General features: G+C 43.2%; 1 protein-coding gene across 3 annotated transcripts in view; it reads left to right on the top strand.

The window, feature by feature from the left end:
- The first annotated feature begins 5,550 nt into the window (after positions 1–5,550).
- Positions 5,551–26,772, top strand: part of EZH1 (enhancer of zeste 1 polycomb repressive complex 2 subunit) — a 71,838-nt gene continuing 50,616 nt past the window's right edge. Inside the window, exons 1-7 of one of the 3 annotated variants that reach the window (XM_075177393.1) lie at positions 5,551–5,671; positions 5,966–6,089; positions 7,845–7,973; positions 8,313–8,432; positions 18,279–18,399; positions 18,490–18,600; positions 26,328–26,489. In XM_075177393.1, the coding sequence (XP_075033494.1) occupies positions 5,559–5,671; positions 5,966–6,089; positions 7,845–7,973; positions 8,313–8,432; positions 18,279–18,399; positions 18,490–18,600; positions 26,328–26,489 (880 nt within the window). In that variant the 5' untranslated portion in view covers positions 5,551–5,558. Of the gene's footprint in view, positions 6,090–7,844; positions 7,974–8,312; positions 8,433–18,278; positions 18,400–18,489; positions 18,601–26,327; positions 26,490–26,772 lie in introns of all 3 variants that reach the window. The other 2 variants (XM_075177394.1, XM_075177395.1) reach the window with 2 other exon arrangements.

Here is a 26,772-nt window from a genome sequence, read left to right as displayed (position 1 = left end):
GTGTGTCCATTTGTGTCAACTCGCCTGTTGCTTCGAGTCTACGCTCCTCGGCTTCCAGCTTTGCTACATCGCTTCAACTCTCCCGTGGTCTCCTGCTGTTCTATTCAATATACTACTGCTTCCTGAGTATTTGTCATCTTTGCTGTCCTACCTACAGTGCGCTGCACCTACCTGCCGCTTCCATTCTGCAAGGACTTCGCATCTCGTCTGTTCCCGGCCGCTCAGGTATCCCTGCACCTATCCCTAACAGCCTGCTCATCTGAACCACGGTATGCATACTTCTCATTGACTGTGCTGGTGTATTGCATATCCATCTGGACTGAGTTGTTCTCCTCCGGAGTTTCCATCCTCTGAGACTATTGCTATTATTGACTGTCTCCTTTTGCTGGACTATTTGAGTGACTTTGTTTATCTGTGCAGTGCTGTTCATTCATTATTATTATTGTGTGCAGTTCAACGTGGAATCAAGTTCAGTGTACCCGTGTAGACTCTGCATAGCATTTATCTCCTCGTGTCCTTCCTCACATATATATTCAGTGGTACAACTTGCTAGAGGCAGACCACTGATTCCTGTTTCCCTGTGTCACCAGTTGCATATATCCTCTCACATAAGCAGTGGTACAACTTGCTACTCGCAGACCACTGACTTCCCCGTGACCTTCACCTGGATTCCATTCCTTCACTACAGACAGTGGTACAACTTGCTATACGCAGACCGCTGACTTCCACCTCCTTATTACTCCTGGACATTCTTCTCACTATAGCAGTGGTACAACTTGCCGTGCGCAGACCACTAACTACCCTCACGTGTCCTTGTCCATCCAGATCTTCGTGTTCAGTTACCTATTGTTTACCAGTGCTGCTAGTCATAGACTTTCTGAGCATTCTCTAACCATCTGCTGTTTCCAGTTCCATTATCACCCTGCCATCAGAGTATCATATACCAACTCTACTGCTCTGATAAGACCATCAGCGGGTGATACTGGGTAAAGACTCCTAGTGCCCGTGACAGGCACAATGATTAGCATTGCTGTCTCATAGAGCTGAGGTCATTCGTTTTATTCCTGACCAAGGCCCTATCTGTGTGGAGTTTGTATCTTCTCCCCATATTGGCGTGGGTTTTCTCCAGGTGCTCTAGCTTCCTCCCACACATACTGGTAGTTTTACTTGCTGCTTAAAATGCACCCTAATGTGAGTGTGCTTGTATGACAAATAATTTAGACTATAAGTTCAAATGGGGCAGGGACTGATGTGAATGACAAATATTCTCTGCAGGCGATGGCGATAAATTAGCAATGATAATAAGCAGGTGGATATGCAACCTTTGTTAAATTGTAAACTAGCATATGGATCCAAGAAAGAGGAAGAAAAAATGACCAAAATAGCACTCCAGGTATAAGTGGATAATTGCTTTTATTCATTAATTTTTTATTGGTATACATTAAAACACTTAGGAGGATATACAACCAAAATAAGAGAGCGAATTAGTATAATTAAAGTGTTAAAAAAAATAGAGTTTAAAATTGAAAGACCCTGTGGTGGAGCCGATCCCACATATGTAATGCCTCAAATAAAGACCTACTGATAATGAGTAAATTGTAAACTACTAGGTAAAGCACAAATCCATATTATTCAATCATAGAAGATGCCATACCTACCTATTTATCATATTTAGTAGCTTAGAAGTATAGGGCTAAATACAGAAGAAACGATATATGAGTTCTTCCGCCAATGGTTAAATTCTCTCCTTATAGTGCAATACCTAGCCCTATTATGGGGCCTCAAGGAAGCATTAGTTAAAGCATCTAGCCAAGCCATTCTAAAATCAACTGACATTGGGGTACCCTGCTCCCTTAACATCCTCCAACAATTCCATCTATTTGGGGAAAGTCTGCGGAGGGCTTTAAGCCAACTAAAACAGTTAAAAACCCAACTTTCAGAAGGCAAACCCCACTCAAGCCTACTGGGGGCCTGAATACTGTAAGCTGACCGAGCAGAATCCTACGACCTTACCTCCAGACTGGCTCACCAGGTGTCTCTGGGACTTCCCATACGGGGCTGGAAGTGGCTGCTTCGAAGTTTGCGGGCATTGACGAAGGACGTTGAGTAAGTGGCTTTTCGGCCTTGAGGTCTGGATCTCCTACGTCGTTTGACTGCCATCGGATGAACGCTCTCACTGAGCACTTTCTGTGCTCCCAACAGAACTCACCTTTCTGCAATTCATGCCCACAGAGCTCTGGGGACCAGGTTACTCGGTTTGCAAGACAAACGTTTCTTTGAACTCTGTCTACCATGTGTGGGGCCTATAGCACATCTCCAGCCTGATAGCTTGTGGTCTGGTTTGACATACCAACTGTGCCACACCCTGCTTGCTGCAAGCGGCTGATCCCTGGTGAAGTCCGCGGCTCCAGTGGGATCCACTTCTACATTTTTCACCTGAACCTGATTTTGGGCACCCCAGACGACAGGCATCCCAGAACTCTTCCACACCGATCAATCAAGGCCTCTAAAGTGGCTAAATCTGGAGGAAAACATCAAGCTTACTGCTTGAGGTCTTGTGAACTCCAGCCGCTGATGATACCCAGATCCTGAGCCTGCTGCCCACCCTCCTTTTCTGCCTGTCTGATAGACCGATTCAGGAGGACCTCTGCAACCTAGAGTTCCACAGCTAATATCTGGCCACAGGCAGGAAGATCTGACATCTGCCTTGCTCCTAGCTAGACTCGATCTTCTGTTGTCTGTTCCTGAGTCACAACCCCTTCCGTTTTGATGGGGATACAATTCAGCTGATGAGTGCCTTTGTGCCCTCACAAATGTAAATGGGTTACTTCTCTGTTGGTGACCAAGAAAGACAATAGCCCACACAGTCTCCTGAATCCACATATAAGGGAATTTCTGTGAAGATGCTTATACCACCCTGAATATATACTCCTGCTGAGACACTTTAAAACACAACTTAGGGGGGTATTCAATTGTTGCTTTTAACGCGCTAAAACAAAAAAAAACGAGCGGTAGAAAAATATTACAGTTTATACGGTAATATGCGCGTAAATACCGTTAATACGGTAGTTTACTCGCTGAATTTCATCTCGCAGCTCAGGGAGCTGCGAGATGAAATTTAGCGAGTAATTACCGTATTAACGCTAATATTTTTAGAGCGCTCATTTTTTTTTGTTTTAGCGCGTTAAAAGCAACAATTGAATACCCCCCTTAGAGTGTTACATCATATATGCAGTGTTACTGCCATCTTGTGGTAGCTTATTGATAAACTCACTAAGCCAACCTGCTGTCTCCTGTACATTTCCCATAGTGCATTATTGTGTTTTAAGATAAGGGATATAACAGAGTTCTCACCCAGAGAAATCCACACTACAGTGACACCTATAGCCATTGCTCACCTCCTAATGTAAAAGGCTGTTTAGATCTACCATGGGGGAAAGTGGACAGTAACAGCCTATTTGCCAACAGTACATCTCACTATTACTCTGAGCAAAAACATAATGCTCTAATTCAACTCTAATTGTAGATGGGCAAAGACAATAAAGGTCCTTCCAAAAAAGAGCCAGAGAGAGTAGCCGGTACACCTCATCGCTCTGACTTACGTCAATTCTTGAAGATACCCTGTCATGAGTGACCATTTCCAAATAACTTCTCCAGCCCCCTCAGTTACCTCTGATCCATCATCTTTAACTGAAGGCCAGCCTCTCAACATTACAGTAGGAACTTATGACATAGCTGAAATAGGGCCTGCCTAATAAACAGGACTTTATAAAGTTGCAAGTCAAATTGCAGGTCACAATAGTCTAAAGGATTTTGTCAAACACCAAGCAATGGAACTGAAGTTGTTGCCCAATAGAATTGACGATCTAGATAACAAAAGTCGTAGGAACAATCTGCGCGTGAGAGGAATCCCGGAAGATATCCCAACTCAAGGCTTGGTTGACTTATTAACAAAGATATTTTAGATCAGTATCCAAATGAACTTATTACGTTTGACAGAGCTCACAGAGCCCAAGAGGTGCAGCAACTGAAACACCAAGAGATGTAATCTTGTAGGCTAAACTACATTGCCCATAAGGAAGATATACTCAAAAAAGTAAGATTCTGGAAAACAGGATTTGATGGCTATAGAATACAAATGCATCAACATCTTTCATAGCACATCTTCCAGACAGAATGCTGAAACCCTGACAGACGAATTCCGTAGAAAGAACATCAAATATAGATGGGAATTCCAGCTTAGTCTACAGGATACACACACAATGATTATTCGTGAGCCATCAGCTCTAGATTCCTTTAGCAATGCCCTTGGCCGTACAGAATGAAAAAACCACCACCAGCTCCTATCACCACCTGCTTCATCCAAGGCAGCCAAAAGCAAGTTGTAGGCAATACTAGGAGAAATACGAAGAGACAGCTCTCAATGCCGAGGGTACTTGAGAACGGATCCCAATACTCATCTGACTTTTTTAGACTTCACAGACCTCTAAAGTGAGGTGTCTTGGACAACATTTTCTATGATATTTATTATTGCTCGAACAATTGTGTGTTCTGTTTGATTCTCTTTCTATCCACAGGTAGAAAAGCATGGACAAAACAGAACTTTGGATGCTGACAAAGTGGACTTGTGAATCGTGATTATTTAGAATCTGCAGCTCATCATCCCCCTTTTTATTCTTTCCCCCGGCCTGTATGTTAAGTCTTAAGACTATTACAAGTTGTTGTTCCTGCCGCGATGCCCAGTCTATGCTACTAATAAACACACCGAAAAGGCATTCAATAGAATAGACTGGTCCTTTTTGCAAGGTGTGCTGAATTATTTAGGTGTGGGCCAAATTAGTATACACAGGATCCTTGCACTACACAAAACCCCCACATTAAAATAAATGGGACCTCACAGACCCAGTGATAATCAGCAATGGCAATGGTGCCCTCTATCACCACTTATTTTTGTGTTGTGCATAGAGGCTTTGGCTAGATCCATAAGAGTTAATCCTGATATTTCCAGGATTCAAGTAGATAACACCACCTACAAATTAGCACTTTTGGCAGAGGATTTACTGGCGGTGATCACTAATCCTATAATTTCCATCCCAAATGTAATTGAGTTCCAAAAATTTGGCCTCCCTCCATTGTTGGGACAGGACCCACTGTGAAATTCACTACTGGATTCATACGCAAACTACATCAAAGTCAATGCACAATTAAGAGTTGATCACTGCCCATTATCAAGTATATCTCATTTAGTGTTTGCACTACAAAAAAACATAGAACTTGCAATGCAACTTTGGGAAAAAGTATTGCAATATTCAAATTGCTGAATGTAAGCTTCAATGTGACCTGTTTTAAGACTCTTCGCTGGGATTAAACAATGGCTGAAAAGGAAAACATTTTTTTCCACCTGACTGCAGTAGAAATTTTGCAGTGTTTGTTGCTAGAACACTGCTCTACCTGATTCCCCATTACTTTCATATCTACACAGGAACATTTACACTTGCAGCAGCAGCAGCAGCAGCCTCCCCGTGTACCACGTGACCACAGCAGTCACATGACCGGTGATGTCAGGAAGGTCCTTTAGATGGAGGGGATCTAGCGATTACCCAGTGGGTGCCGAGAGCAGGGGCCGCTGGGTATTTTGTGGGGAGGACGCTGCTGGATTCTACTTGAGCAGGTTTAAGCAAGACTGACGTTTCTGACAGTGGTATCTAAAAGGAAAATGGTCCTGTCAGACTTGACCAATTCCTCAAAAAAAATCTTGTTTTTCTTTCCTTTAAAATCTCCCCCATAATAATTTAACATCACTCATCCATCTGTTAGGGGGGAAACATGAGGTTTGTGTTGTGTGTTTTTTAATATTTCTCCATAAAAGGTTACAAAGGAATTTTCAGTGAAGAATAACATTAAAAACATGGAAATGTCCTCCTTAGTGTACAGTAAAGGGATTGTAACCTGTAGTTTAATCCAGTAGCACAATGGAGCCTCCTAACCCACAGTACAGCAAAACTCTTCTGTACTGGAAGAAGAAGGTGCGCCTGGAGTATATGCGTCTGCAGCAGCTGAAGAGATTACAGTCCAACCAGTCTGCTGGGGTGAGTACACAAGATGTCACAATATACATGTCCCAGGCAGTGCAAAGTTAAATATGATTCAGATTTTGTTTTCTTAAAACTGGTCATACATAACCAAAATATAGCCAAAATAAAATAGAACGTTTCGCTACAGATGGATTAACATACATTGTAATGTGGGCAAGAGAATGACAGGTGCAGTTTAACACAGGTCACTGTAGTGTTAGGTACCTAGGCTGTGATAAAAATGATGTTATTTACATATTAAATGGGATACAAATGGGGAAATCTGAGAGGATTTAGGAATATTAGTTGATCATAAACTGCAGCAGGAAGTGTCATGCAACTGATGCAAAGGCTAATAAAATCCCGGTGCGCTATAGACACCTGATTCAAATGTAGTTTCACCTCTATATAAGTCCCTTACCACTCTTAATATTAATGTGGGATACCGTTTGGGGCATCTATCTACATAAAGAACATAGGAGAACTTGAGAAGGTTCAGAGGGTGGCAACTTTATTAATTAAGAAGAAAGAGGCGTAAAGTTCTAAAGAATGAACAGGCAAATTGGGCTTGTTTATTTTCTCAGTGTCTTAGAGGTTACATAATTAGCATGCATAAATATAGCCAAGGTCAATACAAAGATTTGTCCAATGAGCTTTTCATATTTAGAACTGTACAGGTGATAAACAGACATCTACTTCGGTTTGGAGGAATGATGGTTTCATCATAAGCATAGAGCATGGAAAGGGTTCTTAACTGTAAGGGTAGTCTGACTATCGAACTCTTTACCAAGTGTGGTGGTAATGACAAAGTGAATTTAAAAATAGATTGGATGAATTTCTTACAGGAATTTTTATCTCCAGGGGATTATTTTGTTTTTCATTTATGGGATCAGGAAATATTATTTATCCCCCCTACATTGTCAAGGTAAGTTAGCTGCTGCCTTGCTGGAGTTTTATTTTGCCTTCTACTTGATTAATATTTTTTTTAATCTTGGAGGTGTGTCAAAGAGAGAATGGTGAACTAACATTTTGGTGTATATTTACTAAACTGCTGGTTGGAAAAAGTGGAGATGTTGCCTATAGCAACCAATCAGATTCTAGTTGTCATTTTGTAGAATGTATTAAATAAATGATAACTAGAATCTGATTTGTTGCTATAGGCAACATCTCCACACTTTTCAAACCCACACTTTAGTAAATATACCCCTTAGTAAGGTGACAGAATTGGGCTGTCTGCTAGCTGTAGGCGTAAACTCTACATAATGGGGCATATTCAATTCGGCCGCGTTAGTACTATTACCTTTTAATACGGTAATTTTAACCCAGATTTTTACTTGCGGCCAGAGAGGTGCGAGTAAAAATCAGCGTTAAAATTACCGTACTAATGGTAATACTGCGCACTTTTACTGTAAAAAAGTGGCCCCAATGGGGGGAATTCAATTCCCCCCGAATTAGCGCGGAGTTAAAGTTATTACGGTTATTAGGGTAATTTGCACGCAGCTCAGGCGTTGTAATAACTGTAATTAAGCGCATTATTACCGTAATAACGGTAATAATGCGCAGGCTGCGTTACTTTTACCAAGAACGCGGCCAATTGAATTCCCCCCAATGAGTCTTACTGTATTGATTTGTTATCTAAATAGGCAAACATTCTAGTTGGGATAGGTTATATTTTGTGACCCTATTCAATGGCTGATTTTAAGGCTTTATATTCTTGGTGAACTTACAATTTAACTTCAGCTAAGGCTATTTTTATTTTCAACTGGACAGAATCTTTATGTGGAGAACTTGGTGAAAGCCCAGGAAAGAACAAACCTGTTAAATGATGACTGGGAGAAACTAAGAGCGCAACCAGTTCAGATAATGGAACCTGCGAATGCGCACCCTTTCCTCAAAAAGGTAAGCTCACAGCACTGACCTGCAACTGTCTTTAATATTACGGTGATGACATTTTCATTTGATTACAATTTTAGATATGTTGTTGTTGAAGAGTCACCTGCATGGTAATAATACAGTGGATCACCTGAATCTTTTTTTTTTGGTAAACTATTGTTTTTTTGTGTGTGTGTTACTCTGACTCATAGTAAGGGTAAAACACAATATAGTCAGTGCTTGCTTTAAGCTTACAAATTCCTGTAACATGCTTTTTTTTGGTATTATTTTTCATGTCAATTCACTATAGACTTGAAAAGTACATCTCGCTTAATGTAGGTTTTATTCTCACATTTATCCTTCCAGTGTACCGTAGAAAGTACCTTTCCTGGTTTTGATGTCCAGTCTATATATACAAGGTCTCTGAACACTGTGGCACTTGTTCCCATCATGTACTCTTGGTCTCCCCTACAGCAAAACTTCATGGTATGTTATATTACACCTTATGAGTATCACAATAATATTTAACCATGTAATATCCATAGCTATTATTTTGTATAGATGTGACTAGGGTCTGAACACCTGTTGCATTTGTTCTACCAAACTGGGGACACAGACAAAATAATTAGAACAATGTGTAAACAGTCATTGTGTTACTGTATACACGTGTATGAAATATAAATACATCTCTATATGGTGCTTGTGCTAACCACTTTTTCAATCGGACAGCAATCATACAAATAATGACCATTATGTGCCACAAACCTATAATTAGGGAATTCAATATGAAGAGGCATGTTGTAACATTAACAAACATACATGTAAAACTTTACATACAATGTGGGCAGCACGGCGGCGTAGTGGTTAGCACATCTGCCTTACAGCACTGGGGTCATGAGTTCAATTCCCAACCATGGCCTTATCTGTGAGGAGTTTGTGCGTGTGTGTGTGTGCTACGGAATTTAGACTGTAAGCTCCAATGGGGCAGGGACTGATGTGAGTGAGTTCTCTGTACAGCGCTGCGGAGTTAGTGGCGCTATATAAACAAATGATGATGATGATGATACAATGACCAATCTCTACATGTTTAATCCCTTGTTCACTAGCTAAGTGTAGTTAACCATTTTTAGGCACAGTTGCCTCTCCTCAGTGTCCCACAATAGGTATAAAGACTAAAGGCTCAAATAAAGTTGGTGATATGTCAGTTTTATTTGCATAAAATACGCATTTCTGTACTGTGCACCAAAAAATGAGTATACATAGGCCTACATCTGTATGCAGATTTAGTCACATCTCACACTTGAGACTTATGACTGGATAGACAGATCAGTGGAAGGAAGTGGTGAGTGTAGGATATGTACAGTCAGGTCGTGTCCATGAAATTGCTATTAAGGTAGATCTGGACGCTATATACCTGCCGGGAGCCATATCTGCAGGTTCTGGAGGCCTGGTGCAACAAGATGCATGAAGTATGATGACGATCAGCAGTATTACCTAACTTCTGATTGGATGTTTGTGGATTCACCTATCCAGCTGCTACAAAGTTGCATTACTTATCTGACATTTCCATTTCGACTGCGACAGGAAAGGCTTTTTATATACAGTAAATGCAATTTTCACCTTTATTAATAAATATCAAGACACTATTCTGTCTTATGTATATAACACTTTCTAATTAATTACATTTTTTTATTGTGAACAAATAAGGTAATGTGACTTAAGCATTACTACTTGTCAAGCCACATGTCTAAGCTACACTTGTTGCTTCTGAGGTACACCTGGTACATAGGCTAGTGTTACAGAGCTGGAAGCTTCGTGAACATTGTGCATCTTTTCCTCTTTGCATGAGTCCCTGAGTCTGATGTTCAAAGAAAACTTCTCCCCTCCATGTATCACTGCTTCATCTCAAATCACTCATATGTTCTTAAATCGTTTGCACATGTTTTTACAATGGAATTACTGTTGTTTTTTTTTCTTCTTCAAGACCATTAGCGAATTAGGTTCACTGTGCCTTCAATAATCAGGGTCTGGCATGAAGCTTGAATCCCTTCAAAACCGGAGGTGGTTTACACTTGTTTGACCAGACTCATTATCTATATTCACTGCAGGACGATGATTATCCCATCTCCTTGATTACATTTAACAATCTTAATCTTCAGTATGGCATCAGATGTAACGTTTCTAAACTTAATTTTTTAGTATTGTGAAGATGTGCTATAATTGTAAATAATTTATTTGGCATCAGGGTCCCATTTATTCTAGTGCCACTTCAGCACTTAGGAAGCCATTGCCTTTAAAATTCTGTGATGGCTTGCACTCACTCGCTTAGAGCTTAAGTGAACATGGAGGCACATTTAAGTATTGATTATGTGTTCTGGACTCTCAGTTATGGACTCGCAGTAAGGATAGAAGACACAGTGGGCCCTCTGAATACCAGTCTCTCACTAAAGGTAGCCATTAGTATACTGCATGGGTCATGCAGGGGTTACAGTGGATGTAAGCCCCCGCTGGGCATTTTATTGGTGGAGGGGGCTGTCCTGCTGGACAGCTGCCAATCAAGTGCTGGGCCCTGGGGGTAGGTGCTTTTTCCCTCTCTCTGCGTTTCCTGGCTGGTGGTCTCACGCCTAGTGTACAGTCACGAGAATAGGCAGAAATTTTGGAGATCCAACTTCTTCCTTCTCTGTCCCTTGTTTTATCTTGTCTAATATTTGTCTTCCTGATGGGCAAGGCAGTAATGTCATTGTAGCTGCTTATCTAAACCACCAAGACGGCACCCACCGTTCACTGACCAAGGCAGAAGTAGAGCTGATCTACAGGGCAAAAGGGGCAGATGCCATGCAAACGTCCATTTATATTCTTGGGGTAGAGACCTAGGGAGCCAACTTTTGACTTGTTGTGGACCTCATGGCCTCAAAACTAAACCAGATGGTTACCTGCTACTGTGCCTGCTAGTGCGTTCTACCGGCGTACAAGGTGGCTGTAATGGGCCGTCCTTCTGGGTTATGTTTCCTACTTCCTACATGTGAGTTTTCAAAGGGTCTGGAAGAAGATTATTAGGTGGGAGGACTTCCCAATTTCTGCTTGCTCTGGACTGTCTAAATTGGAGACTTCTCTCAGTCCATGCTTGCGTATGATACACTGCATCGGTCACTTATTTTTCCTAACCCCTTTCCATCAGCAGAATATCAGAGACCTAACCTTAATGCCATACTTCTTGAGGCCCTAATTCATTTTTTGTATTGGGTCATACAAACAATGATGTGGGCTGGAAACCAGACTCTTAACAACTGTCCTACAACAAGGTAAGGGACAAAGTTTTTTTTTTTTCCTATTTTAAATAACTATTCTGTGGTGATATTTCCACTTCCCTTGTGATACCTTTCGTCTCTTTGACCTACTGGCCTTCCTCCATGGAGACCCAGACACTGGGCTGGCTCACGTCTCCCTGAAGATTCAGGTCTCTGTACTGCCAGTTCTCAATGAGGCTGTTTCCGTCCCCATGGTCAGAATATACCTTCAAATATAGACTAACTGGTTCCTCAGTGGGACATAATTTTAGTGCATTCCCCTCTTCAGGTGAGTCACTTTTGAGTCCCTTGCAGAAATTCCTTTGAGGGCATATGAGTCTCCTTTCTCCTGGTCATATGAGTCGCCTGTAGGTTGTTTGAAATATCAGTGTTGTATTCAGCTTTTTCAAAAGTACAATGTGATTTTGAGTACACATGCTTCCTCCAGAAGGCTGTTGTGAATTTTCCTCTAAGACTTAATATTGACTTTTTTCTGCTGAGACCCAGCTTCAAAGCTTCAACAAAGGTGGTCATCCACACGCTTTGAATGAAGTGTAGGCGCTATGGATATGCTTGCAGCATACCAGTCTGTGATGAATACTCTTTGGGTGTCCAGATTTTGCTCTCATATGATATGTTCTTTTATTGGTGGAACATGATTGGGATATTTAATTTTCTTTAATTCTCAGTGAAACCATCTTTAGAATGATGAATAAATACCTATATTTCCATTGGTCTTAGGACCTACTAAAATTGCTCCACACTATTGTCAAGGTTTAGAATAATGCATGACGACTGCTCACAGTTCAAAGACATTTATTGGAAGCTTGGATTCCTTTTGAGTACAAAAACCCTGAAACTGAGCATGAAGACAGAAGGCTGGCATCCTTTGTGATTAAAGTCCAATTTTAAATTGATAAATTGCGTCCCCTGGCGAGAATCTGTTTATGTAACCACCAAAGAAGCAACTAACTGGTCTGCGGAGGCAGGTGAAATACCTGGGCCGCCAGATTCAGATGGTATTTGTTGCATTGCAACAGAAGATCCAACTGGGACTGCCGTGCATGAAACTGAGCAAACTGGACCGGCTAGAAAGTCGATACCATGTTGCCAAAAACACTCATGGCGAAATGTACCAAAGGCTACCTTGCCGCCAACCAAGATCTTTCCCTGTTATACAAGGCTAGAATCCTGTCTTGGTTGGTAAGAACACCCGTTTTAGACCCTTTTTTTTATAACCCTGCACCATTTGATATCATAAGCGTTATGTAGCGTACTGATTCCATCAGACACACTTGGTTTCAGGCTACTAACCCTATAGATCAGACGTATATCTATGTAAACGCTGCACTGCTTCATCATCATTTATTTATATAGCGCCATTGATTCCGCAGCGCTGACCAGAGAACTCCATCACATCAGTCCCTACCCCATTGGGACTTACGGTCTAATTCCCTGACACACAGAGAGAGACACAGACAGACTAGGGTCAATTTGTTAGCAGCCAGTTAACCTGCCAGTATGTTTTTGGAGTGTGGGAGGAAACCGGAGCAGCCAGGGGAAACCCACACAAACACGGGGAGAACATACAAACTGCTTGTTTCTGACTATTAATTTTACTGATTAGGGAGATCACTGCTACCGTTATTTTAGCGATTACACTGTACTAAGTATAACAGGGTTGGAGACATATGGATAATGGCTTTCAACAGGCTTGCTATAGACTCGTGTCTATTTATTACAACCCCGCATTACTTGATATCATCAATAGACTAAGAGAAGCGTGCTCTCCCACATGAGGGAACGCTACCTGGACTGTGAGGTGGCCTTTTTAGAAAAGCAACAGTCTCAATTTTATGTGGGGTTGTGTAAGAAGGAGATTAATCAGAGGGAGACGGACTGCGAGACTCTAGGCATAGAGCCAGGGGGCCCAGACCTGAAAGATAGGCATTTTTGATGTCTAGAACCCCCATGAATTTTCCTTGTTCCATGCCTTGAATGACCGAGCTCGAAGACTCGGTCTGGAACCTGGGCACTGTGACATGTGTTGAAAGATTTTCAGAGTCAGAATTGGTCTGAATAAGCCCTTTGGTTTTAGTACGAGAAAAAGGTTGTAATAGAAACTCAAACCTCTTTGAGAATCTGGCACCGGAATCATCACTCTGGAATAAAGAGGGATAGAATCGTTTCCCATAAAACCAGTCGCTTTCGTGGACAAGTGGGAAGCCCTATGGCAAAGAACTGTCTGGGAGAAAGACCGAGCAGATCGATCTTGTATCCTCAATCCACTACACCCAAGCGCAGACATCGGGGGTAGACTGCAACCACTGATCCCTGAACAAGAAAAGACGAGCTCACACCACTGGCGGAGGAGCAAAATGTCCGTCATGCGGACTGCTTGTTTGCAGGTTTCGCTACTGGACATCAAACCGACTAGGCCTGGCGCCCACGCAGCAAACCACCCCTAGGGGCGGATGATTGGCCTTAGGAATATTAACCCTTCCGGAGGACTGAATGGACTGGAATTTGGATAATCTTTGTTTGGGAGCATTATCTGGGAGAAAAGTGCCCTTTCCACCTGTAGCTTGACTGATAATGGAGTCAAGCTGAGGTCCATACAAAAGACCCCCAGAAAACGGTATGGTCTCAAGAACCTTTTCAGACTCCCCATCGTTCCAGGACTTAGGGCAGAGAATACGAGGAGCTGAAACTGCAGAGGCAAAAATACTTGCACCAATCAGTCCCGCGTATGTAGCTGCCTCTAGTAAATAATCTATCGCCCTCTGAATTTGCTCCACTAATGGAAGCAGTTCAGAGGAAGGCCTGCCTGCCAACAAACCTTGAAAACGGTGTTTTGACCAGTGTTCTACTGCTTTAACCCACGCAGATGCCAAAGCAGGCCTGAAAGAGGCACATGCTGTCACGAAAATGAACTTAAGGACAGCCTTAACCTAATGGTCTGTACCATCCTTAAGAGTGGCTATGTTAGGAAAAGGAATAGTAGTTACCTTGGCTAACCTTGTAACTGCAGCATCCACACGTGGAAGCGTCTACCATTTAGCAAAAACTTCAGGAGGAAAAGGATAAACCGACCGCAGTCACCGAAATACTTGAAACTTGCTATCTGGGGAAGTCCAAGGCTCTGACAACAAATCTTCCAATAGGGAAAAAAAAGATTTATTTTTTTTTCCCGTGCAATATGAGGAACCTCTTACTTAGGAAAGTGAAGTACCTGGCACAGAGCTTGTATTAATTCCTCCACACTCTGGCGATCAGAATGAATCTCCTCCACAACCGAAGGAGCATCCATGTCAGAATTCACAGCTACCTTCATTCTGGGAACTACAGTCAAAATATGGCTTATTTTGCTGAAGTTGTGGCACCATCCTCCTACGCTTATGTGAGGAAGACGGTGCCGCAGATTGTAACATCCTCTCTACGAGGGAGAAACCTAAACCAAACCCTGTACAGAGGATGCAATTCCCTGTACCCAAGCAGGCTGTACAGACTCCACCAGGGAGAAACAGTCAAACCTTGACTTGGCGAACTAGAACCCATGTCCGTTGCTACAGTGCAAGCAGAATCAGAGGATGGAGCGACCACAGCCTGTGACAGCACCAACTGAGCAAGTTCAGCCACTGTATTGGAGAGACCGAACCCAGGCATGTGTTGCCGTATGTAAAGCAGCAGCTGCTGTATTACACTGTATGCTCTTTGAAAGCCGGCAGGCTGCACACAGAGCCTGCGCGCCTGACTGACCTGATGGTAACTTAACATGACAGACAGCCCAGGTGGTGACATTGATGTAACACCAGCTTTACCATGCATGGTTTTTCCCCTTCTGACATGTTAACAGATGGGACAAAACACAAACAAAACAGTGTAATATACAGTGTAACAAAACACAATATAAATAACAAGCAGCCCACAAAACTGAACAGAAAGTAAGCCTGCAATACAGCCAATAAAGCCACACAGAGTAAAAATAATAAACTTTTGAAAATAACAATCCCCAAACCTTTCTGTCAGGACTCAGGACAGAAAAGGGGAGACGCTGGAGCCTGCTCAGGGACACACTGTGATTTTCTACCCCTCTCTCTCTCAGCATTGTGCTGGGAGAGGGTTTCACTTACCTTCTGCCACCGCTCCTCACGCAGTATCTGCAGTCTATCTGACTGTCAGATCAGGAGGACGGACACAGCCTGCGGCGACTGTGCCCAGCTTCTAGGAGGGTATGAAAACGTTGGGAGAGGGAGGCTGGCAACAGAGGCACATCTCACAGCACCTCGATTTCCCCCCCCCCCCCCCCTCCATACAGCGCTTGCCGCGCACTGCATTCCTGCCATAAAATAATAAAAGTAACAGAAGAACGCAGCCCAGACACAGCCCTTTCGCCGGGCACTTAAACTAAACTGAGGCTGAACAGAAGGTGGGGTGTAGAGGGGGAGGAGCTAGGACTTAGTTAAACAGAAATTTAAAGTGCCAGGTCACCCTGTCCCTACTCTATACCCCCAATGTCCCCGGTGTCCCCCAAAGGAAGCAAGAGAATTAATTGATGAGCTCATTGACATTTGCATACATTGCTTTCATATTTTTAAAACCTATTTTATGTGCCAACTCTGTAGATTTGAAATGAAAGTAATTATCATTGGCTATATGGTCCATCAATCACAGACAACTGGATGTGATTGGCCAGTATGATTATAAAAAAAAAACGTCATTTGTTGCTATGTAAATCCCTTGACAAAGCCTTTTTGTTTGGTGAAACATACATTGGGGCTTGGAATGTCCTCTGTGACGTCATTCTTTCAGAGGGAGACCTGGCAGCGGTGATCCCATAAAGCCGCGCTTATAATACTGACACATGCTCCATTAGTGCTTTGAGTTTTAGATATATAGAGGGATGACGCTGCTCTATCCAATACTATCCGCCTAGCAGGAAGCCTATTAGAGAGGTTATTTCACTGTGCCCAGCCAGAGACGCAGTTTAGATCTATACTGCCAGGAGATCCTTGCACTGCAGTGGCTCGCGAACGAGTCGGACTGCTGCTTGCGGGTCTGATCGCAGCTTGCTATGTAGCGTACTGATTTCATTTGATACACTTGGCTCCAGGCTGCTAACCCTACAGATCAGACGTATATCTACATAAATGCTGCAACGCTGGTTTTGACTATTAATCTTATTGATTAGGCAGAGCACAAAGAGCACGCTGTACTGCAGCCATTATTTTAGTGATTACACTGTTCTGTGCTAACTATAACGAGGTTCAAGATATACGGTTAATGGATTTCAATAGGCTTACTATAGGCCCTTTTTTTATAACCCTGCACCATTTGATATCATAAGCGTTATGTAGCGTACTGATTCCATCAGACACACTTGGTTTCAGGCTACTAACCCTATAGATCAGACATATATCTATGTAAACGCTGCACTGCTTCATCATCATTTATTTATATAGCGCCATTGATTCCGCAGCGCTGACCAGAGAACTCCATCACATCAGTCCCTACCCCATTGGGACTTACAGTCTAATTCCCTGACACACAGAGAGAGACACAGACAGATTAGGGTCAATTTGTTAGCAGCCAGTTAACCTGCCAGTATGTTTTTGGAGTGTGGGAGGAAACCGGAGCAGCCAGGGGAAACCCACGCAAACACGGGGAGAACATACAAACTGCTTGTTTCTGACTATTAATTTTACTGATTAGGGAGATCACTGCTACCGTTATTTTAGCGATTACACTGTACTAAGTATAACAGGGTTGGAGACATATGGATAATGGCTTTCAACAGGCTTGCTATAGACTCATGTCTATTTATTAAAACCCCGCATTACTTGATATCATAAGTGCTGCCTAATCCATCCACCTTTTGGCTCTTACTTATGCCTCATTTCAGGCCAATATGCGTAATTATTGATATGCCTATTACATTCGGGTAATTTCTAATCCCATTTAATTTAAGACCCGACTTTTCCCTGGATTTACATCCGAATTAATATCAGCAAGTGATAGGGATTTTCTGCATGCATTTGTCCCATGGAGATAATGTACCTGTTTATATGCTATATATCAGTTTGACAGGATTTGTTTACTTTTCATTCCACATACCCTTATATATTTAATTTAAGCCAGCTTTACCCTCTGGATTTTTAATAATATTTTTTATCAAAATCCAAAAATAACAAAAATTAAATGTTCCTTTCTTTCACACAGTTTGCACATGTGTTTATCTTTATAGTTCACCATTTTTACCTAGATGGGTATCCATTTAATGACCTAAATAATAACCTTTTTAATTGATTATTTAATAAAAGTTACGTTTTAACATTGGACTGGAGTGCTCTGACATTTCCAAGCTTTTTTTCTCCTTTTGGGGTCCAGATAAAGGCAAAGAAGCCCCCTCCCAGTGCATCTCACGGTGGGTGTACAAGGCTGGAAAACCAGTTCCTTTTTAGATGACGAATAGGCTTTGGGTTCTTTCTGGGCCAGGAGGCATAGGGCTTCCATTGAACAGTTGTGTAAGCTAGTCACCTGGTCATTCCTTGCCTCTTGCTTAAACCCATTATTAATCTGTGCCCCCATTTGGCTTCAGAGAAGGGAATTCATCGCTAATTAAAACATTTATTTTTACATATATATTTTATTATGGTCAAATTTATATACTAAACTTCCAATAAAGCGTTTGGTTTCCCTGTTACCATTAGAATTCGCTGAATAAAGCAAGGTATATATTTAATTTGTTACATTTTTTGCAAGTAGCAGTGAGAGCTAAAAGTAATACATTTTAGCTTGGGTGCAGTTAAACATATTAGTTTATTAGGTACAATAATGTTCTTTAGAGTGAAAAGTGACCATGCAAATGCCCAAAAAATGGTGAAATGCAACTTTAACATGTATTCCTGTCAGTGAGAGGGGAAACATTGCCTTTCAATGTATTGTAGATGTTTTATGAGTAAGGTGACATTTAGTTTTTTTTGGAGAAGGTGCCAGATTCCTAGAATTGTGTTTATCAATATCTGTACTGCCCTTTGAATCTAAGGTGGAAGATGAGACAGTCTTGTGTAACATCCCTTACATGGGAGATGTGGTTAAAGAGGAAGATGAAACGTTTATTGAAGAACTGATCAATAACTATGATGGAAAGGTGCATGGAGAAGAAGGTGGGTTGTTCTGTGCTATTGTTGTTTTATGAGCTCTTACAATTATTTAATCACTATTATAACACTGCATTTAATTTTTCTCTCAATAAGAGGTGGATTTGCCATCTGCGATGACCACTAGTCCACGCTTACATGACCGTGAGCGTGTATTTCGGTATGGGCACTCTTTCTCTGCAGGACGCAACAGCACATCTAAAACGGGTATGCAAACCTTTCACACAAAAGTAAGCTTAGGCTTCATGTTGACGGTGTAGTTTGTATTGTGCATGGTTTTAAAGGCTAATCATGTTATGAAATCGCATTGTATAGTAATTACAACAATACTAAAATTGCATACTTACAATAACTACATATTTTTTATAGAAGCAGGCAATCACATATAGACTATAAAACGAAGGTTGGTGTGGTTATAGTTGGCTTTTCTCACTGGCCGCTCATAATCAAGTTACGTAATTTTTAGATTCCTCTTTAGATTATAATCCACAAAATGGAATTATTGTAGTACTGCCAGCTCTCTGAAAAATGTATTGGGGTGCGGCACACGATGTGAGCAATGGCAGAGCAGCAACACAAGTCTGCGATTTGTTGTTTGGGCTCACAACCTCGATTTTCAGACTTTCCCACTTGTTGATATACTTTTGTTTCCCTAATGTAAGGGTCTTGTCTGTTGCCAATTACCACTGCAGATGCTTGGAGGTTAGAGAAGGGGGGATGCACAGTGCCAGGTCCCCCACCGGATGCACCTGCTCAGCAAAATGAGGAATGAGAGCCTTCTAGTCGGGGCTTTAATGCCAGTGCCCCACTCTGTTCTTCTGAGGTCCCGGCTAAGCTGGAGTGGTATTGTCTAGGCTCTTTGCCAAATTTTGTTATGGGGCCTGGCAATGCACTTTTCTCTTTCATCCAGTCTGGGGGACACTGCTTACCATGGGTTGTGGAGGGGAGCTTGGTAAGTTGGCACCTAACTAGTTAACTTTAGTAATGCCTACAGACCCCTCCCCTTTACAATCCCCCCGCCTCTTCCGCCTCAGTTTTTTTTAGGTGCCCATGGAGTTGGGCAGCGTTTTTTGTACTTAGTGTAAATTTTTTATTTATTATTTTATTCACGGACCGCTGTCACTCCTGGAGCCTCCCCGATAACCGGCGCTGCCACTGCAGGCATAGAGCGCCGGTTATCGGACATTTCAGATCACGGCAGCCATCTTGGATTTCGGTAACCAGGAGTGCTTCGGTGGCTAAGAAGAAGGGGGCAATACCTGGATCCCCCCTCATGCATAGGAGGGGGCATCAGGTATTATCCGCTGCGGAGACCTCCCCTGGAGGTCTCCACTACTCTGCCATATAATGCCTCTTATTTTTTCTATGGAGAATCGCTACAGAGGCAGCATTACTGAAGGGGGGGAGCTAAGAAATAGAGTTCCCCCTCCTTCCAGAGAGAGAGATGGTTTATCCCAGTCTTCTGGTGCCAAGGAGAAGCCCGGGAAGAGAGAACTGATCTGAGGGAGCAGGCACCAGGATACTGCTGTTGGACTTCTCCCCTGTTTGGCCTATGGGCTAAGTATCAGATTTATTGCTTAGGTATTCTTTTGTGTTTAAATTATTACAAATACAACTTTTATATCTAGATTAGTTGATTACTTGTAGTTTTACACTTTTCTCTCCACACATTTATATCTCTCTCTCTACTCAGCTAAATTTAACAATTTAAGTCTGTGTGTTTGGTGTGCCTTCCTTTATTAAGAAATGTCAGATAAGGGAAAGGGCCCATTGCAAAATATTTTACATGTTTTAAATGTAATGTTAAACTACCTCGTGGGCAGAGGGACCCGCTGGCGCTCTGCCCTGTCTGCAAAGCAGGGGTCCCCCCTGCGCAAGTCCGGCATATTTCAGCCCCACTGACGGAGGAACCGGCCTGGGTGACCTCCCTGACACAGTCGGTTTCCTCTTTAGCACAGATGGTTTTTCAATCCAATCAATGGCTATCTACAGTGGCTACTTCAGTGGCTAATAATACTAGTACACAGTTGGGCCTCCCTGTTACCACAGGTTCTATTGGAACGTCTATACCAGGACCTTCCTCATTACAGACTGACCAAGCCCATGTTCACACAGAACCGGCATGGTCTGCAGCATTTAAAAAGGGTTTGGATAAACTGAGCCAGTTACTTGATTCTCCAAACATCCCGCCTGCTAAAAGGAAGAGGCTTAGATCTGACAATCCCCTTATGGTCCTTTCAGACTCTGAGGTGTTTTCAGAGGAAGAGGGGGAATTTAATTCTGATCCTAACCAGGTTCAACCTTTGGGACAGGAAGAAAATTCTAAAAGCCAATTTATTAATGATTTGGTTTTAGCGGTCAGACAAGCGTTGGACCTCCCAGAACCGGAGGATCCTACCCCTAGAGACAGAAGTCTCTTTAAGAAGGCCAAAAGGAAGGCTATCCGTTTTCCCCCTTCTGTAGAACTTAAGGATATAGCACAAGGAGCATGGAAACAGCCTGATAAAAGGTTCTCTGTTCCCAGAAGATTCTCTTCCCTGTATCCATTGCAGGAGGAAGATGTAGTTTGCTGGGAGAGTATTCCCAAAGTGGATAGTCCAATAGCCTGATTGGCCAAACATACTTTACTTCCAGCTCCAGGTTCTGCATCTCTAGAGGATGCAAATGATCGCAGAGTGGAATCCCAGCTGAAATCTATATTTGCGGCTGTGGGTTCTTCCTTTAGACCCACATTTGCTTCAGCTTTGGTTGCTAGAGCCATGGAAGCATGGGCAGACCAGCTGGCAGAGGCCTTACAGGACTCTGATTTACTTCCCCTGGCTTTGCATTTAAAGGAGGCATCGGGGTACCTTTGAGGCGGCCCAGAACACAGCGGCTGTATCCTCTTCTATTCAGACGGCATCTATTTCAGCAAGAAGGACGCTATGGCTGAAATCCTGGGAAGGAGGTGCGGATTCAAAAAAGTCAGTTTAAACCATTCCTTTTTCAGCAGCAGGTTTGTTCGGACCAGAATTGGATACCTTGATCTCTCATTCATCGGGGGGCAAAAGCACTTCCTTGCCAGTATTCCCTAATAGGAGTCAGAATCCTCGGGTCAGCTCCTTTTGTCAGCCCTTTCGGGGGACCTCCTTGCCTAGAGGACAGTCCTTTAGATGTAGACAGCCTAATGCTCGAGGCTCCTCTTCTAGGGGGAGATCCTCGTTTACGGCTAGGCGCCAGGCCTCCAAGACCCAGGAGAAGCCTGCGTCCTGACAACCACTCTGTTCTTCTAGAGGGGTGCCAGTGGGGGGACGTCTGTCTTTGTTTCAGGAACAGTGGGCAGCGTCCTCCCAAGACTCTTGGATTCGGGGCATTACATCAGGGGATACAGGATAGACCTGCTGGGCCCGGTTCCACATCGTTTCTTCCTAACCCCGCTACCCCGAGATCCATCAAGAAGACAGGCTATACAGGATTGTGTCGCCTCTCTTCTTTCGCAAAGAGTTATCTGCAGGGTCCCAGACTACCAGAAGGGACAGGGGTTCAAACCTGTTTCTGGTCAAGAAGCCGGACGGCTCCTTTCGACCCATCTTAAACCTAAAGGGCCTCAATGTGCACTTAAGGGTGGACAGATTTCAGATGGAATCCCTGAGGTTGGTGATAAACGGCTTGGAGAAGGATCAGTTTATGGCGTCCATAGACATAAAAGACGCATACCTCCACCTTTCCATTTGGAGCGACCATCAGTCCCTCCTCAGATCCACAGTGGGTTCCTCCCACTATCAGTTCGGGCCCTCCCCTTCGGCCTCTCCACAGCGCTGAGGGTTTTCACGAAGATCAGGTCACTGTGGCAGCGCGTCTTCACCTTCAGGGAGTTCAGGTCGTGCCTTATTTGGACGATCTGCTCATCAAATCCTCCTCAGAGAATTGCTTACGTCATCACCTGTCCCTCTCCTTGGCGGTTCTCGAGGGCCATGGATGGCTGATCAATTTAAAGAAATCCCAGATGGTTCCGTGTCAACGCAGGGTTTTCCTAGGCCTCATCATGGACACCAGCCAGCAAAAGGGTGTTCCTGACTGTCGAGAAGATCGGTTCAATTCAAAGCATAACAACTCAGGTCTTGTTTTCTCCCAGCCCCTCAATGCACTTGTGCATGCGGCTGCTGGGAAAGATGGTGGCCTCCTTCAAGACCATCCCCTTCGGTCGAGCCCATTCTCGATGTTTTCAGTGGGATCTGCTGACAAAATAGTCAGGATCCCACCTACGCTCTATCCCCGTGGACGAGAGAGTCACTCCAGTGGTGGCTGATTCAGGATCACATGACGGTGGGCAGGTCCTTTGCTCCATGGTCATGGATCATAGCCACGACAGACGCCAGCCTGAAAGGTTGGGGGGCGGTAATCCTGCACCTCTGGCTCCAGGGACTTTGGTTGGTTCAGGAATCAGCCCTATCAATAAGCGTTCTGGAATTGAAGGCTATTCTTTTGGCCCTCAGGGGAGGCCAGTCCCTCCTCCAGGGCCATCCTGTCAGAGTTCAGTCCGACAAAGCCACGGCCGTGGCATACGTCAACAGACAGGGAGGAACCAGGAGTGCAGCTGCAATGAAAATTTCAGCTCAAATCTTGATTTGGGCAGAACAATATGTTCCAGCAATATCGGCAGTATTCATTCCAGGAATAAAAAATTGGGAGGCCAACTACCTAAGTCGAAACCAGATGATGTCGGGGGAGTGGTCACTCCACCTGGAAGTCTTCCAGTCTCTGGTTCATAGGTGGGGTCTTCTGGATATAGATTTCATGGCCTCCAGACACAACAGAAAGGTTCACAGGTTTTGCGCAAGGGACCCCTTAGCGGGGGCAGTAGACGTAATGACTATGTCATGAGACTTCAGGTTGGGATGCCTGTTCCCTCCGATTCACATGCTTCCTCGCGTGCTCAGACGAGTAAGACAAGGAGGTCTGCCAGTAATTCTGATAGCTCCCTCATGGCCGCGCCGAGTCTGGTACGCGGACATACTCTCTATGGCAGAAGGACAGGGGTTTCGTCTTCCATCACGAGACAACCTTCTTCTGCAGGGTCCCTTCCATTGCCAGAATTTACCTCAGTTCAGTTTAACGGCATGGCTGTTGAAGCCAGCCTCTGGAGGGCTAGAGGTTTTTCCTCCAGCGTGGTGAACACTATGATGCGAGCCAGAAAGCCGGTCTCAGCTCGAATCTATCACCGGATTTGGAAAGCCTATATCAGATGGTGCGAAAATAGGACATGTCACACGTCCTCCTTTCGTCTTCCTCGTTTATTGGCTTTTCTTCAAGATGGCCTGGAAGCAGGGCTTCGTTTAGGTTCCCTAAAAGTTCAGGTATCGGCACTTTCAGTCTTTTTTTTTTTCACCTGAAATTAGCGGATTTGCCAGATATTAGGACTTTCCTTCAGGGAGTCTTGCATATTCAGCCTCCCTATGTTCCGCCTACAGCACCATGGGATCTCAACTTGGTGCTGGACATACTTAAAGGGCCTCCCTTTGAGCCATTACTTGTGGCAGATTTGAAGTGGTTGACCTGGAAGGTCCTCTTTCTTTTGCCTATTGCATCTGTGCGTAGGGTTTCAGAATTAGGAGCTCTGTCTTGCCGGGAACCATATCTGGTTTTCCACAAGGACAGAGCGGTGTTAAGAACCCTCCCTTCCTTCGTTTCTAAAGTAGTTTCGGCTTTCCATCTGAAACAGGAAATTGTAGTTCCGGTCTTTTCTCCCACTTCCCATTCGGATTCAGAGTCTATGGAAAAGTTAGATGTGGTTAGGGCTCTCCGCATTTATGTCAAAAGAACTTTTCTAATGAGGCGTACTGATTCCTTGTTTGTTCTTTATGATGCTAATAAGAGAGGCTGGACAGCCTCAAAACAGTCCATTGCTAAATGGATTACGGCTACCATTAGGCAAGCTTACATAAAGGCTAACCGTCCGGTGCCAGAGAGACTTACGGCCCATTGCACCAGATCGGTAGTGGCGTCTTGGGCAGCGAGAAATGGGGCTTCTGCAGACTAGCTTTTCAGGGCAGCCACCTGGTCCTCTGTCCACACCTTTACAGTTAGTTTTCCAGTTTAATGTATTTGCTTCCACGGATGCAAATTTTGCTCGTAATGCTTTACGAGCGGGGCTTTCAGAGTAGTCCCACCCTTAGGGGTCTGCTTTAGAACGTCCCCATGGTAAGCAGTGTCCCCCAGACTGGATGAAAGAGAAAAGAGGATTTATGTACTTACGTTAAATCTGTTTCTCTGATTCCGTCTGGGGGACACTGCGATCCCTCCCTTCTGCCTTTCCTCTATATGCTCTTTGTTGATTGACCTATCTCCTTGGGGCTTTTTAAATAACTGAGTAGGAAAAGGCGGGGGGATTGTAGAGGGGAGGGGTCTGTAGGCAGTACTAAAGTTAACTAGTTAGGTGCCAACTCCCCAAGCTCCCCTCCACAACCCATGGTAAGCAGTGTCCCCCAGACGGAATCAGAGAAACGGATTTAACGTAAGTACATAAATCCTCTTTTCTGACCCTGTCTGTCTACAGTATCATTATTTCCTTTTTTGTACAGCTGTAGATGTCACAGCTAAAAGTAAAAATCTTAGGATGATATGGACATTTGGGAAGGAGCTGGTGAGGCCCCTAAACCTGGTTTGACTATCAATGACAAGCACATAACACAAATGTACATTCTCCGCACTCGTAGAAATCAATAGGGATGAAAAAGTGCTCAGTCCACAACTCATGTCACATTTCAAAGTTAATTAACGTGTATATAAAAATTCAAATCCCCAAACTCACACTTTCCAGTAAGTTCAGTATAGGACGCGTGTGCTGGGTTTTATGAATAATATTGTATATTTAAAGTGTTGCAAGCTATGTATTTTACGCTTATATATCACTTATAGTCTATGAAATATTGGGTTATTTCATCTAATAATTTTATTTTTTCGTTCGATTGAGCGGATTGCAAACAAGACACACTTAAAATTTTTCAATGATAACATGGATGCTCTTGTACTCTTTATGATCTTGTTTACTATTGTAACTAACCTACAGCCTCCTAGTCCTTCCCAAACTTTACTTCAGTCTAGGATCCCCTCATTGGGGAACAGCTGTCATCAGTGAACCTTCATCATCATCATCATCATCATCATCATCAGTTGTTTTTATAGCGCCACTAATTCCGCAGCGCTGTACAGAGAACTTCCTCACATTAGTCCCTGCCCCATTGGAGCTTACAGTCTAACATCTCTAACATACATACACACAGACAGACAGAGAGAAACTAGGGTCAATTTTGATAGCAGCCAATTAACCTTCCTGTATGTAGGTTTTTGGAGTGTGGGAGGAAACCTGAGCACCCGGAGAAAACCCACGCAAACACAGGGAGAACATACAAACTCCGCACAGATAAGGCCATGGTAGGGAATTGAACTCATGACCCCAGCGCTGTGAGGCAGAAGTGCTAACCACTAGGCCACTGTGCTGCCCTTCCCCTTCCTTATTAAAATAGGTCTATCTCCATTGGTGCAGGGCAGCACTGATAATTACAACACAATAAGACTGACTTCTCTAGGCAACTTGTACACCTTCCCACTAACTGATATGGTAATTAGTCTTTTCCTGTGTACACAATAATTTTTACCTTTGTGGCTATCCCTTGAGCCCCTCTAAGCTCTGACTGCTCTTTCTAATGTAAAATCCTCACCCTTTGGCTTCACATGACATGCTGAAAGCTGTGAACATGTGTCTTTGTAACTGGCAGCCATGTATTGCAACCTCCAGGGAGATTTTGGAAAGGAGATAATTATTTGTAGTAGACCAGCTAAGAAAATTATGTATGCTTCAAAAGTTACATAACTTGCTATTTAAAGAAAAACAAATGTCTGTATTGGGTTGCTTCATTAATTGTAATAAAGATCTGATTTGGTCCTGTGTGTAGGTGCTGGCGTTCTGGATGATGCCACCTTTTTAGAACTGATTGAAGCTCTTCAGTATGCAGATGAGGGGGAGAGTGGGCAGATTGACCCAGTTGGCTGCAAAGGGGATGAGTTAAAAGGAGAGGGACCCATGACCCGAAAGAGGAAGAGAATTGCAGAGGAGGGTAAGCAGCCTTTTTCCAAAAATTGTCTTTTTCCTGTTTGTTTGTTTGTTTTTGTTTTTGTTTTTGTTTTTTACTAGAAGTAGACATCAAGTGCAGCACACACCTTTATTAATGTTACTTTTTGATGCTTTTCCATAAAACATTGCAAATGGTATTTGAACCCATTTAATAATTTTATTAATTAACCCTATTTACCTACAATTAAAGGTAATGCATTGAAATAATTAAATTATCCTTATGTGGTGATGTTGCTAATTCTGTGAATCTATAGGCTGGATACTGA

Source organism: Mixophyes fleayi, chromosome 6 (genome assembly GCF_038048845.1).
Source record: "Mixophyes fleayi isolate aMixFle1 chromosome 6, aMixFle1.hap1, whole genome shotgun sequence".
NCBI lineage: Eukaryota > Metazoa > Chordata > Amphibia > Anura > Limnodynastidae > Mixophyes > Mixophyes fleayi.
The sequence above is the reverse complement of the archived record's forward strand: the minus strand, read 5'-3'. Positions and strand labels throughout refer to the sequence as shown.